This window comes from Xyrauchen texanus, chromosome 11 (genome assembly GCF_025860055.1).
Source record: "Xyrauchen texanus isolate HMW12.3.18 chromosome 11, RBS_HiC_50CHRs, whole genome shotgun sequence".
Classification (NCBI taxonomy): Eukaryota; Metazoa; Chordata; class Actinopteri; order Cypriniformes; family Catostomidae; genus Xyrauchen; species Xyrauchen texanus.
The window spans coordinates 23,444,269-23,459,806 of NC_068286.1; the positions used below are offsets into that span (position 1 = coordinate 23,444,269).

At 36.2% G+C, this 15,538-nt stretch overlaps 1 protein-coding gene across 3 annotated transcripts in view; it reads right to left on the reverse strand.

Moving 5' to 3' along the window:
- LOC127651849 (dehydrogenase/reductase SDR family member on chromosome X-like) overlaps positions 1-15,538 on the reverse strand; it is a 131,209-nt gene that overhangs the window by 77,095 nt on the left and 38,576 nt on the right. For all 3 annotated transcript variants that reach the window (XM_052137883.1, XM_052137885.1, XM_052137884.1), the window contains exon 4: positions 15,331-15,399. In XM_052137883.1, the coding sequence (XP_051993843.1) occupies positions 15,331-15,399 (69 nt within the window). The remainder of the gene's footprint in view (positions 1-15,330; positions 15,400-15,538) is intronic.

The window sequence follows — 15,538 nt, forward strand, 5'->3', positions numbered from 1 at the left end:
ATTTTGACAGATGGTTTTTCAAACCTAACATGCTTAAAGATGACATCACTCTGAAGTACTGTGCAAAGAATGGCCATGCCAAAATTCCCATTTTCTTGTCAAAAATGTTCTAATTTGGTAAATTAATAGTACAGGCCAACAGGAATCCACAAACCAAGAATGACCGACATTCGCCACTAGGGGGCACTACAGGACAAGCCAAAATTCCCATTTTTTGGTCAAAAATGTTCTAATTTGGTACAATAATAGTACAGGCCAACAGGAATCCACAAACCAAGAATGACCGACATTCGCCACTAGGGGGCACTACAGGACAAGCCAAAATTCCCATTTTCTGGTCAAACATTTTCTAATTTGGTACTTTGATACTACAGGCCAACAGGAACCCACATACCAAGTATGGCCCACATTCGCCCTCAGGGGGCGCTACAGGCCACTCCCAAAATTTCGTTTTCTGGTCAAAAACGTTCTAATTTTGTACACTGATACTACAGGTCAACAGGAACCCACATACCAAGTATGGCCAACATTCGCCCCTAGGGGGCGCTACAGGCCATGCTGAAATTCCCATTTTCTGGTAAAAAATGTTCTAATTTGGTACATTAATAGTACAGGCCAACAGGAATCCACAAACCAAGAATGACCGACATTCACCACTACGTGGCGCTAGAGGCCAAGCAGAAATTCCCATTTTCTGGTCAAAAAAGTTATAATTTGGTACATTGATACTACAGGCCAACAGGAACCCACAAACCAAGTATGGCCCACATTCGCCCTTAGGGGGCGCTACAGGTAATTCCCAAAAGTCCAATTTTCTGGTCAAATATTTTCTAATTATGTACATTGATATTACAGGCCAACAGGAACCCACAAACCAAGAATGACCCACATTTGCCCATAGGTGGCGCTACAGGCCACGCCCCAAAAAATATTTTCAAAGTGATACCATTTCCACGCCATTTAACCAATTCTTTTGAATCTTTGTGTACATGCCTCATTTCTCATTGGGAACAAAAACGCCTCAAGGATCCATAAGGTATGATGGATTTTCCTGTACACTGAAAATGTTTCATTTAGGATTCAGACAGAAATACGTGTTTTTTGGATTCATCCATTGAGAGGGTTTAACCCCAACCCTCTACTGATCAATTTTAAATGATTTGCCATTTTGAGGAGGAATCCGCATTGCTGCTTGCAGCTATATTTGAGATATATTACTGAGGGCACATATTGCCCTAAAGCTAGCGGCAACACAACGCTTGGGTTTTGAAACCGTCAGCTGTTAAACGGCAAAATCTTCAGTGTAGTAAAAAAAGTTTAGTGTTCCATTTGGGACTTTGATAATTCATACACTACATGGCTGAGTGTATATTACATTTTGTAAGTGTATATTAGTGTCATTTGGGACACAGCTATAGTACATCAAGTTGCCTCTCTCTTTATGTTGAATGCTCTTAATGAATACACCAGCAATTGCAATAGATTTAAAATACAAATGGAAAAAAATATGATGCAAATGTGTCATCAATTAAAAAACCATGTTAAAAGTAAAATGAGCTTTAAAAGTTTTATTTTCTGTCTTGAGTTTGCTATGTTTATTCCTTGGAGAATAACGTTCCCACTGTGTAGCTCCTCATTTTTCCTCATGGTCGGTAACACTTTACCGGAAAATCACCTCGCTATTTTCCACATCATATACATTCCATTAAAATTGAAAATGACACAAGGTAAATTGCTGTGTCAAGCTAAATAATAAATTTTTCAAGTTCAGTCAATGTAGTTCGAAAACTGACAACAGTCCATTGACAGAATGCGGGCGGAAGTTCCAATAAACAAATAGTGATTCCTGAACGAATCGTTCTTTTGAACTGGATCCTTTTAGTGAACGAGTTGAACTAGTTCACCAAAAAAGTCGCAGCATCAGTTCTCAAGTCAACAGGACAATGAGGTGCTCGTAAAAGTTCTCGAGTCAACAGTACACTGAACTGAGAATCGCCCCTTTTGGACATAATACTTACGCCCGTTTCATACATACTCCGTTTGCAGTGCGTATGCGGTGCGTATTTTTTTCCGTACCCATGTTAACAGGTTAGAGCTTTTTACACTGCACGCGGATGCAGTCCGTCGATCCGTTCCAGTTGCGGTACGTATACAGCAGTGCAGCGATCGTTTACGCACAGTGTCTATTTTTGCTGTGCTGCACCGCACTGAATTAAAGTGGCAGCGCATTGTTCACATTAAAATAGACAGACTGTCAAGAAACTGTAATAATTTCATCATATACGCATAATTACAGTTAATGTGTTCTACAGTTACTAAATTACAGGACCAAGAAAAACAAAAAAGTATGATTATAGTCCCAAAAGTTGCAAAATGCCATCATATATGATTTTTTTACCCTAAAAAAAAAAGACAGAGTGAACCCAAATGCGTCTCATTATTCTCCTCCTTAGCAACAGATAAAGCGCGATAGCTTTTCTTCTGTCAACAACTCAAACTACATGTAAAACAAAGAATCACATATTTTCATATGGTTTCAATGCCTTAAACAATCTCAAAGTTAACGTTTGTATTTAAAATCAAAATTCCTTACACATTTTTGATTTTGTGGCACACAGAAACTGCGGATCAGTAGCGCACTGCAAACGCAGCATATGTGTTATAGCACGTGCTGCTCCTGTACCGTATACGCACCGCAATACGCAGCGCATACGCACTGCACACGGAGTATGTGTGAAACGGGCGTTAGAACTACAGATCAGGGAGCAGCTGATGAGCATGCGTGAACCAAGGACTTGAATGAGGGGCAAAATGTTTCAGTCAAGAGATGTAAACATATTTTACAATAGAGTACTGTGCATGCAGATTATATCTGAAGTTGTGATGAGCTGGATCATGGTTTCTATAAAAAGCGTGAGTTGATTAAGACTAGTTTATTCACTTTTTATGCTTTAAACATGTGTAGAACATCCACGTTTGTATATCAGTGTCAGTATTGGGTGCTTTAGGTGCAAAACTTTAATGTAGGATGTATTGTAAGATCACTGAATTAAACACTGATGACAATAAACACCCATATTATTATAACTTAACTAAATAAAATGTTATTATCAGCAATATGCCCTTACATATGGCTTTACTGAATGTGCTTGAGTGTATTCTACGACGCCGGCATATTAGCATTATATAAATTGACGTCATTACAGGTTTTTTTTAACCGGTTCATTGAAACAACCCATGCAAAAGAACCGGTTCACGGAAAAGAATCCCATCACTATACAACTATACAACTATCAGTCAGATGTAATGGCACAGGGATGCTTGAAAAAATGTCTATAGGAACGCAGACTGCGAGATATCAAAGCATAACCTCAATGATGCTGTGTCTGAATGTGAGCAAATCCCCGACAGAATTGTTCCAACATGTAGTGGAAAGCCTTCCCAGAAGAGTTCCAATGGTTTTTATGTCTCCAAGAGGGGCATAAATGTCAATGGTTTTGAAAATAAATGACAGTAAATCTATTGAGGTCACATAAGAATACTTGATGGTGGTTTAATAAGTAGCATATACACACATCTAATTCTCACAGAAAAAAAAATATTTCTGGTATTTTATAAATTGGCCAATGTTTGGAATCTCAAAGCATACACATACATACAAAAATACAAAAACAGATGGTAACACATACTGACATGCAATCACATTCAGGCTGTGTTACAATGTTCTTCATCTGACACCTCACAGATTTATGAACCTCCTGCTTGGTACATATGCATGAGTATCTGTATATTAAATTTTTTTTACAACTTGTAAACAACTGTAGTGAGCCTTTGACACACAATATGGGTTTTGCACATATGTTGGGGCATCTGCCTAATTACATCAGGCGGTAGGGTGCTGTCGTTCCTGATACAAGCAGATATTCTACCAAGCACTGACTCCACTAGTGAGTATCCAGAAGGTTCTATGTTGTGTAGACGTCTGTTGCTCACATCAGCTGCCAACTGGCTGTCAACAGGTATACCACACTCAAACAATAAACTCTCACCATGTTCTACTGACAGTTATGTACAGACAGGGCTAGAGATGAGGGGGGATGTCATACCCCCTTGTTGCAAAAATACCAAAAAGCATTCTCATATTAAAACCATCATACCCCCCTTACCATCCCCTTTAGATCAATTGTGTCATGTATTACTTAGAACTAATCATGCAAGTAAAATATTTAATATGTTTGATAAATAACAGACTTTAAATAAGGGTGATGAGCTGGTCAGAATTAGATTTCGGCATGTGTGAGGTCGCCAGACTTCTATAGGTGAAATCCTCCAATCAGATCTGGACACTTGTACTGAGTTTACACTTCCACTTCCCCCAAAAGATGCTGATTTTCTGAAAACACTGGCAGGTATGTCAGTTTGCGATGGGTTGACTTGTCCTTCCTAGTGTTCACATGAAACTTCAAATGTTTCACGCACTTTCAAACATGGTCAAGTAGCAGATTGGAGTAGAAAAAATGTGTGTATGCAGTCAGACAGCGATCTAGAAAGTCAAAGTCTCATTAAAATCTGAAATTCCTGAAAAAAATAAAATGTTGGCATTAGGGCTGAAACGATTAGACAACGTTATCAGCAATGTTGACAATGAAAAATGTTCGATAAAAATTTTCATTGTTGAATAGTTGTTCGATCTCATTTAACCTAACATGAGATAAAATTAAACTCCAATGATGACAAGTGAGAGCAGCACTGTAGCTCGCGCCTGGATGAGGGGAGGAAGATTACAGGCCAGATGCGCTCTAAACTTTCCAAACAGCACCAGGTGATGTAGATCGCAAAGTAAAAGGGAATTATACAAAAATACCAAATAAGTCAATTCAGAAGCACTCTCGTTGTGGAATAAAAAGGAGTCAGAGCTCTTTAAAGGAAACACCCCGGTGTTAAATCTTAAATGCAGTTTTAATGCATTATAGCTTTATTAAAGTTCAAATAATAAGGAAGCAGGTCATGTAATTAACTACAAAATCCGATTTCTATGTGCGGTCAGCACATCTTCTATGAGTTGCGTGAATGTCCCATTCTAAGAGGGAGATACTGAAACTGCATCCGGCTGATGCACACTCTGACGCAGGGACACTCATCCCTTGAACACTTGCTGCTGCTAGATTATAACGCGATGGCTCGCGACTTATTGAATCATAATATATGTCACTGTGCATTTCCTATCGTGAAGAAAATTAGCACAGCTTTATTAAAAAAAAATATAATTTTTTTTTTGTAAGTTAAAGATGGATTGAAGTGAACAAAAAGGTGAGAGAGAGTAGTCTTTACCCCATTATACACTGCAACAAAATACGTTTACCTGAGAAGCAGCATAGAAGCAAGATATTTAGACTTGCTTTTAGAAAATACGTCTTGAATATAAGTATATTTTGTCATTATTGCACTCTCAGATGAATAATCAAGTGAAAAAAAATACATGTATATACAAAATACACTTATATTTAAGATACACCCTCTTAAAGCAAGTCTAAATATCTTATATGTTGCTTCTAAATTAAATGCATCTTGTTTTAAGAATTTTTAGACAATTTTAAATGGAAAACAAGACAAAAATACTTGATAATAGTTTTTTTTTGCAATGAATTTCTTTATTGAAATAAACGTAATAAAGTTTTTTTTTTCCCTTTAATTAAGTGAATGTCACTTAAAGGTATTTTTAAAAGATGATTTTGCCCTCTTCATTGTTAGTAAGCACATTTAATACAACCTTTTAAGTTGGGGCACAAGCTGAATAACCGATTAAGAGCTAACGATTAATCGTTGCAATAAATCGCAGAATAGTCGAATAATCGTTCTAATAATCGTTAGATTAATCAATTATAAAAAATAATCATTAGTTGCAGCCCTAGTTGGCATGACTAGTGCAGAATAATATTTGTTATTTCTTAAAAATCAACAGTGAAACAACTGTTTTAAAATACGATTCATTTCAAAATGCTTTTTGTCCACCAAATCAAAATCTTTGGGTGTAACCAAGATGTAGATAGCCATTTTGTTGTTTGTGTTGGCCATAAAAACTATAAAACTCAGTAAAATAGTGTTTTGTCAGTATTTAGTTTGCTGAGATAAATATTGTTACTGAGACTATTTAGTATAGGTGGACCACTTCTTTTAAAATGAATGGGAGAAATTGGAACGCCCAGCAGTCAACAGGTGTACAAAGGAAGATTCTTAAAAAACATCTGATAATATGTTTATGAAAAGGCAATATTTTTTCATGTGGTGTAACCCAGAGAAAAATTATTTATATTTTTGTCTCAAAAATTAATAATATTTATATTATATATAAATAATCTGCCTGTTTATTATGTGTATTATGTTTATAATGTAAGTGACAAGAACGGAATTAAAAAGTTAATCTTTAACGTTAATTGTCAGCCAAAATTTCATGATCGTGACAGCCTTAACTAAATTTAAATTTAGCTAAAAATAGTTACATTTTTCATCATTATTCATTATAAAAACATTATTCATTTAAAAAAGAAAAAAAGGGTTGGGGACTTTTTTTTATTATATATATATTTAAGCAATATCACACGAGCAAGAGTAGCATGCTCGTGTGAGGGTGATTATTGCTTATATACAACAGTTCAATGAACAAGTAAATAAAAAAAAAATAGGAAAAACCGAGTATGGTCATAAAAACGCATTTGTGCATGGATCTACTTTCTTACACGATCGATCAGAATCTGCTGTTGCTGGTTCAAAACAAATGATGCGTCGAAGACTTAATTAATTTTTTAATTCACTTAATTAATGTGTAAGACTTAATAAGTCTTACAGACTTATTCACTTCAGAAATACTATCACGGCTTGTGCTGTTTCTAACAAGTTATTGGATAAACAAGGATAGACGGCTGGATGTGTGTGTGAGAGAGAGAGAGAGCGCGCATGTGCAATCACCTGTTGCCGCACCCAATCAGAGATCCTGTCATCCTGCTTTAACAGTGGAAAATAGACGTCCAAGATGGGGTATTCCTCTCTATTTTGTGGTAGCCGGTCCGCAAGAGTCATTCACTATAGGAACAGCGATGTCCTCTGACATTTTAAACAGTATGTATCCAATGTGGAAACTCCGATAAAAAGTAAGCACTTGAGTTCTGTAATAAATCAGTCTGTTATGTCTCTCAGCATGAGCCTTAATCCTGAAGTTGTCCGTTTAAAGCTATTTCCTAGTTTTGGTAATGTATTAGTAATACGAGCGATCACGGAGCGCAGTGTTATGTAAACAATGACTAACGGATTCACTTTATGTCACCAGCTGGCTCATATTACACACAAAAATTATCTTTTGCCACCACCTGCTGGATAACATATGTCATTTCAAAAATAAAGCCAGTAACTCCTTACAGATACACTTTAGTTCAGAACAGCATGAACGTGGAGTGATACACACACACAGTGAAGCGTCAGAATGCTGATGGTTGCACACCATCAGCGCTCATGTAACATCTCTCATCCAATCAGATTCGAGGAACGGAACTAACTGTGGTGTGTGTATAATATATATAATTACATGGTGTCCCGATTAATTAATCGAGATTACTCTTACATACAAATATTTGCTGAGAAAGCCCCTCATATAACACTAATTCAATATATATATATTGTATAATTATATATTGATATAAATATGTATATAGTTATCTTTAAATATAAAAAATAATATAAAAATAATAATAAATAATAATAATAAATATATATATATATATATATATATATATATATATATATATTATTATTATTATTTTATATATATATATATATATATATATATATATATATATATATATATATATATATATATATATATATATATTTTGTGGAGCGGAGGGGGCAACAAAAAAAATGTCATGCCATTGGCACCCCGGCCTGAGGTAACACCGGGAGGAGTGTGGAGCGGAGGGGGGCGGGGCTGGAATGTCGTACGCCCGGTCCCAGTCGGCCTTATGGGGCACGCGAGGGATAAAGGCGGTTCGAGAGAGAGAGAATTACGGGCATGTCCGTCATGTGTGTGTTTATGTTTTGGTTTAAGTTTTCATTAAATTCATATTTATACTGACAAGCCGGTTCACACCTCCTCCTTGCCCATCTTAACCCCCTTACACATATATATATATATATATATATATATATATATATATATATATATATATATATATATATATATATATATATATATATATATATATAATACAAAATATTCAAATAATTCAAATGCATTATATTCTTGTAGCAGAAGAGTTAATAATTGATAAGACAATACAAAAAGTGGCTTTAGAATAAACTTTATTGTTTACTATCATATTATTGATCATAAGTCAATCATTGGCATACAGTTCACAGCAATCCATTTCACAAGTGAATTTGTCAATCAGTTGGAGATTTATTATGAGGACTTGTTTAAGAGCCCGTCAATCTACACCTGCGTCAGACATGCTTGTGTAGCGTCTCGGGTGTGTTGCATCATAAACATAAAATTTTTAGTTCACTGTTTCAAGTTAAATATAGTTTAATACTCAATCTTTAAAACACATCTTGGAAATCACACTTAGTTCGCATTTGCGCTCCTTCAAGTGTTTTGAACGCAAGAATGTAACGTATGTTTGCGTTGTTCTTCCTACTGAAGTGTTTTCTTCACTGTATAAACTGTGCGTTGCTCATACAGCTGAAATTTCACTTACTGCCCTCTGGAGTAAACAGGTGGTACTACAAGCTTGCATTTCTCAGGAATCTTCCTTATTATGGCGCGATTAATTGCATACATTTTTTTAACGCATAATTTTTTTTCAAATTAATCGCACTGAATTAACATGTTAAATAGACAGCCCTAATATATATACAGTATATCGGTACCATAGGATTTTCATGATTTTTGGTCAATGGTTCCTGGATGTGCAATTGTCTTCTGATGAGGAAAAAACACCATACTGAAGTGTTCTGACAATGTTTTCTGCCAATGCTGCACCAGCATTGGCAGAATTTTGTTGTATTAAGTATGTATACCAATAATGGAAATGTTAAAAAACTGGAGCGACCATTCAGAAGAATCAGAATCCAAACCGGAATCATTAAATGGTTTAGGATTTCAATCCCTAATAGCAATATCACTTGCCATTTTTCACAACTGAACATCAGAAAAAACATAAAAAACTCTTCCGTAGCACAACGGCTTATGGACAACATTAACCCAAAAAGCAAACATGAAAAAGTTTAAATTTCAAGCACTTTTGGCAAACTATTTCAATGCACTGTAATTTAGGACACGCTAATCCTAATCTTGCAAACTATTCAGGACAGACAGCAGGTGAATTGGGATGCACCCTGTGTAAAGTGCAAGAGGAATAGACAGATAAACAGATAGTCAATGGCCCCACAATTCAGCACAGCTTGGTCAAATAACTACAGTAAATCTCAATAGTGTGTGTAATTATGGCAGGCTCCATGACCACATCTAACATCTGATAAAGATGATTTCTGAGAAATTAAAACCGTTGTGATTAGCTACAAAGGCCCCACACAGCACACATCAAGCCATAGATCCGCAGTCACAGCAGCTGCATGGAGAGAGAGGCAAGTAGAGGATGGGTGGAAACAGCCTTGAGAGCATAACTGTCTGCCCATTCAGAGTGACTGAAGCTGTCTGCATGTCTGCCTTATGTTGTCAGTGCAAGAGAGAGGAGAGTGGATCAGCATGTGGCAGGTGTGTCTGCCAGCAGCGCTCTGCCCTGATTCAATCACTTAGCACTATCTGTCTGAGACGGACACTATCTCTGGAGCTGCAGAGTAAAGGGTCAACGTAACCCTGTGATGAGCTTGGCCAGTGCCATTTTGGGTGGTTTGGTTCAATTGAGCAGTTCAAATAATCAAAATTCAATTCACTTCAACTCCAATCACTTCAGTCAGTGTCAGGTAAATTTAATTCACTGCATTTAGTTTAATTAAGTTAAATTCAGCTCATTTCCTAATGGATATCAGCATGAGTCATAATGAAACCTCTGTTGATGCAATGTGTGTGTGCTTTTAGTCAATAATTTCCTGTTATTCAAAAGCAAAGACACAGTTCTTTAACTGGGCATGAAACTTCCAAATGTTATAAGGTAAACATAATCAAGTGTGACCAGTAGAACCCAAGCAATTCTGACCCAGCAATCGGTTTTAACAATAACTGCAACATTCAGAATGTTCAACTCACATGTTCAACAGTTAAGAATTAAACATCACACACTGTATATAATATGGTTGCTCAAATACAAAGCATTCTGACCCTATAATAATTCTAATTAAATCACGTACTTCACTACTATTCCATATTGAATATGTTTACACTGAAAATACAACGAAAAGCGTACTACAAGTACCCGGATGATGTACTTCTTTAACACTTGGTACATAGAGCAACTCAGTGCTTCAAAACCTGGTCACCCCCACAATACTTACAGCATGGAGCGCTTAGCTTTCAACAACTGATTACCTCACATTTTCAACAGTTTGCAGGTTTTTTCACACTGCTTTAACCAAAATAAGGCATGTGGAACGTTGGACACTTCATGCATTTAGTGGTAGGGATGAAATGATATACCGTATCGAATTTCGAAATATTGCGAACCAAAACAACTTAAATCTTAACTTAAATGACAAATTAAAAGCTTTCGGTTGATTTATTCTACACTATTTAGACCATAAAACATAGGGCACAATCTCCATCTTGTGTAAAATAGCAGCAGTACTTTGCCAAACCCGTTTCCGTTATTTGAAATTGGCTGCAGACAGCAGCAACATGCCCAACGCAGAGATTAAGAGCATGCTCTGTCTAGGCTAGATATCGACAGTGTAGCAGCACTTTGCCTTTTTAAGTATGAAAACAACACAGGGGTAGCTGACAAGACACAGACTATCTTTAAGTTTTGTAAAACCATACAGTGCTCTCCCTTGCATGTTTTTAATGGATCCAGTCATATTTTTTAGGAATGTTCTGTTCAGTCATATTGCTCACCTGTTCAGCCTGAATGTAGCCAACTTTTTTACATTCTAAATTTTTCAGGTGTTTTTTTTTTGTGATCTGTTCTTATGTATACGAGAAACTCTTATAGGGCCCTATGATTTCCACAATGCAGAAAACATGGATGAAATCACAGAATCCTGTCATAAATCGAAATTAAAGTGTTAGTTCACCCAAAAATTAAAATTCTCTCATCATTTAGTCACCCTCATGATTTCCCAGATGTGAATGTGTTTCTTTCTTCACCAGAGCACATTTGAAGAAAAATAGAAAATCATCTTAGCTCAGTAGGTCCTTAAAAAGTAAGTGGATGGTGATTCAACTTTAGAAGCTTCAAAAAGAACAGAGAGTCAGCATAAACATCATCCATGTGACTCCAGCTGTTGAATTAATGTCTTTTAAAGTGACATGATCACTTTTGGTGTGAAAAAGATCAATACTGAAGTACTTTTTAACACTAAGTCATCGCTTCTGGTCAGCAGTGGTATGTGCGTGTTGCATAATCACATAGGCACATGAGATGCGAGAACTGAGGCACGTGTGACACAACCGGAAGTGTAGACAAATGAGTAGAAGGAAAGCTGTACAGCTTTGTTGAAGGGATAACTTCTGTTGACTGTCTGTGATTTCTGGAGCTTCAAAAGTCAACAATCCACTTGTGTTTTAAGGGCCTTCTGAGCTGACATATTTTTCTTCAAATATGTTTTAGTGAAGAAAGGAAGTCATACACACCGGGGATATCATGATGGTGTGTAAATGATGAGAGAATTTGTAACTATAAATGCTGAATGTTCTAGAATTCATCGTAATTGCACAATTAATCCAAGTAAAACCATGATATGACCTAACCACAAGAGGCTGAGATTTAATTAAATGAATGCGCTGCACACTTTAAAGTGAATGTGTGCAGCCGGCCGCTCATACACCGATAACACTGCATCTTAAGCATCAAGCTTCTGTGCATGTGTGTGATAAACACAGCAGAGCACTTATTCACTGTAAGGCACACCGCAGATGCAGACTACATTTATATACTTAAATCGCAGCCTTTTGTGGTTAAATAAGCACATAAAGCCATATTGTGAACTGCTTATCAGAAAGTGAGAAGCTGTCGTCAAAAACATACTAACTAGTGAAATTGAAGAAACTGCGACAGAAATATATATTACTACTGTATAGTTAAATGTAATAGCCAATGTAGTATTAATAAATAATAGTACATAATATTTAAGCAATATCTCACGAGCAAGAGTGCTGTTGTACTAAATCATTTCATAAATGTGTTTAACAATACTGTGATGCTCTGCTGTGCAGCACTGTTTTTTGACAAAAACTCCAATGTTGTGATTTAGAATGTTCTGTGAGGATCTGCAAGCACTTCATTTTTTTTTAAATAATACAATGGTATTCTAAAAAGTAACTATTCTGTTTTCATTGATTTAAGTTTTATAGTAAATAGTTAAATAGTTTTTTTATATATATATAAAATTGAATAAAACTTTAAAACATGGATTTGAGAAACAATTCAAAGGAAAACAGAATTTGGGGAAAATAAAACTGATTTCACAAAGCCCTACTCTTTAATATTTGAACTGATCTTTTATTCTGATTAGAAATTATAATTAGCATTTTGCTAAAAATTTTACTAAAAATACTAATTCTGTCATACTTTGTCATTGTGCCAGTGTTGCTATTTCAAATCAAGATAATATCTAATTGTGAACCTCATTTTGTATATCGAACTGAATTGTGAGACCATATCGTCCCATCCCCTCAGTGGTCACATTTGCCATTTGCTACATTTACTAAGTAGCAGAAGGGGGCGGAGTTACCTGGCCGTATTGCTGGCCTGACAAAACAATTAATTACAACAATGGGGAATGTGACGAATAACAAAACTTCTGTTAAGGCAGCACCTTATAAATGTGAGTAGAATGATTTATCATCACCTAAATCTGTGTGAATGTGAATTTTTAAAACGATAAGGTTGGCTAACACTAAAGCTAGCTGCAACAATTGCATGCAGTTAAAACGTAATTTCCTTTAGCTGTTAAATGGCGATGCTTCTGTGTAGTGGAAAACCATTAGCATTCCATTTGGGACAGTACCACACTTCATTCATACACTGAACGAGTACATAGTTAGTGTAAGTGCATAGTGTGTCATTTGGGGCACAGTTAATTCTTCTCTTTGGCAGCACAATAGCGATCCTGTTTTCCTAATTCACCTGCTCTGTATAAGTGGATGTGATGTCTACCCCCATTAGGTGATTTCAGTAAAGAGCGATAATGTGTCATTGTTAGACTAGCTTAGAGAAATACACTGACAGATCACGCTGAGTGAAAAGCCTTGCTTAGACACGCACGCACACACAAACACAGATCACCAGCCGACACATTTCTCGTTAATACGTCCAACATTTTTGCTGTATTGTTTTTTTTTTCTTTCTTCCCTTCCTTCCCTCTGAACCAAGACCAATTTCACAATTTCAAAATGCTATTAAAGTTAAACTGACCCTAGATCAGGATAGAAGGGCAGCTTCCCTCCAGTGAATAATTTTTCAACTTCAATATTAGCCGATAATGACAGCTAGTGAAAAATAATCGGCCTGTTCTTGCCTTGCAGTTGAAAATACAAATGGGGAGGGGTGGATAAAACTGGTAAGTGAGCATGCCTTCATCTAAACTGCAGCTCTGAATATCACATCTGCATTACAATGAGGTTATGGTTCTTCCGTGAAAATAAGCATCAAACATCTCTGTCTTTTTCTCTGGTTTTCATCTGCTTGCTCTAACTCTCCCAATAGATGTCACCAGTCCCATCTGGGCAAGAAGAATGATGTTCCTGTTTAGCTGCAAGTAAAGTGGTATAAGGTCATGATGGAGAAAATTATCACCCCATGGAGAAAGATCAGGGTCACTAATGGAGGTAGGTCTACACCAGGGAACTTGGGGGCCACTTTTAGAAAATGTTCTGTGACCAGGAGCAGGTGAATAAAATGACATGGTATGAGTAGGCCTAATGTTCATTTTTATTCACTTTTAAATGTGTAGTAACCAACAGCCTTTGCCAGTCATAAAAGCTAATCAATCTTTATAGTCAACATTAAATCAAAAGTCCCCTTTATAATTTATTTCTTAATATTCCACATTCTGTGCAAAGCCACTCCATATCTACTTGATGAACATTTCATTTAAAAACCATAGCCATCAATTTCCCCTCTGCTGCAACAATAGCTTCCATTCTTCTGGGAAGGGTTTTCACTCTATTGTATGTAGTAACATGGCTTCAGGGATTTGCTCTAATTTAGACACAAGAGTATCAGTTAGGCCAAGTACTGACGTTGGGCAGTAGGGATGAAAATAAAGGTCTCCGCGGCATTTCCCAATCAGTGAGCGTTTTAAACCAAGATGAACATTTTCGACTATCCAATGAAATTAGGGAATCTCTATCTAGCAGGCAAATTCAGTAAAGAAAAAAGAAATGCCCATCCCAGTTTGAAAAGCCCCACTGATTGTGAAACATTTTTGCTCGTTAATTAGAAGGGGTTGTCCACATACTTTTGGCCATTTATATAGTGTATGTGCAAGCTGTTCCAAAAAAAAAAAACATGTCTGTCTTCGTAATCTTTAAACATAATGTATTGAAAATTGGCATCCTTAAAATTATTTAAATGCCTTTCCTTTTAGCTGACATCATCATGATGACATAAGCTGGGAACAACAGTTTTAAACACTCACCTCAAACCTATTTGCTGCTTGCTGTGACAAACCCAATGAAACAACAGTAGCACACACAGAAATGCCAAGAGGTGTGCTTTCAAATATTTCCATCCCAAAATTACTACTTAAACTTACTCAGTCTGCAAATGTCTTTTACTTACTGATGATTTTAAGAATTCCTATTTTTTAACCATCAACCACAATGCTCCATTCTGCTATGTAACACCCACTTGTTATGATCCAATCAATTTCCAATGGTTCAAATCCTGCCCATCATTTTTTGTCACTGAATATCCTGGTTTACAATAAAGAAGTAAAATGGTTTGCAAATGTAATTTCATATTCAATTACGATTATGTTTTCAATGTGAATTTAAGCACGTAATCAAAGAATCAAAGTTAACTTCTCAACTATGCTCACTTCACATATAAATACAATATATACTTAAAAGAATAAAAAGAAAAAACTTGCAATGAGACTGTAAGACAACATTAGCAGACCAGAGAAAAACACAAGGCACATACATTTTTTTGTAAGACTCACCTTTTACTTGATTCAGCTCGTTCTGAATCTTCTTTACTGCTGCCAGACCCTCCTCTTCCTCATTTCCAGCTAAATAAGAAAATGACAGGAAAGATCAGTATAATTACCAAACACACTAATGATACAGTTCTTATAACACCAGTCAATGGAATGCAACAGCACATGCAGGATTTATATCTATTAACTAGCAAAATGACAATAATGACAA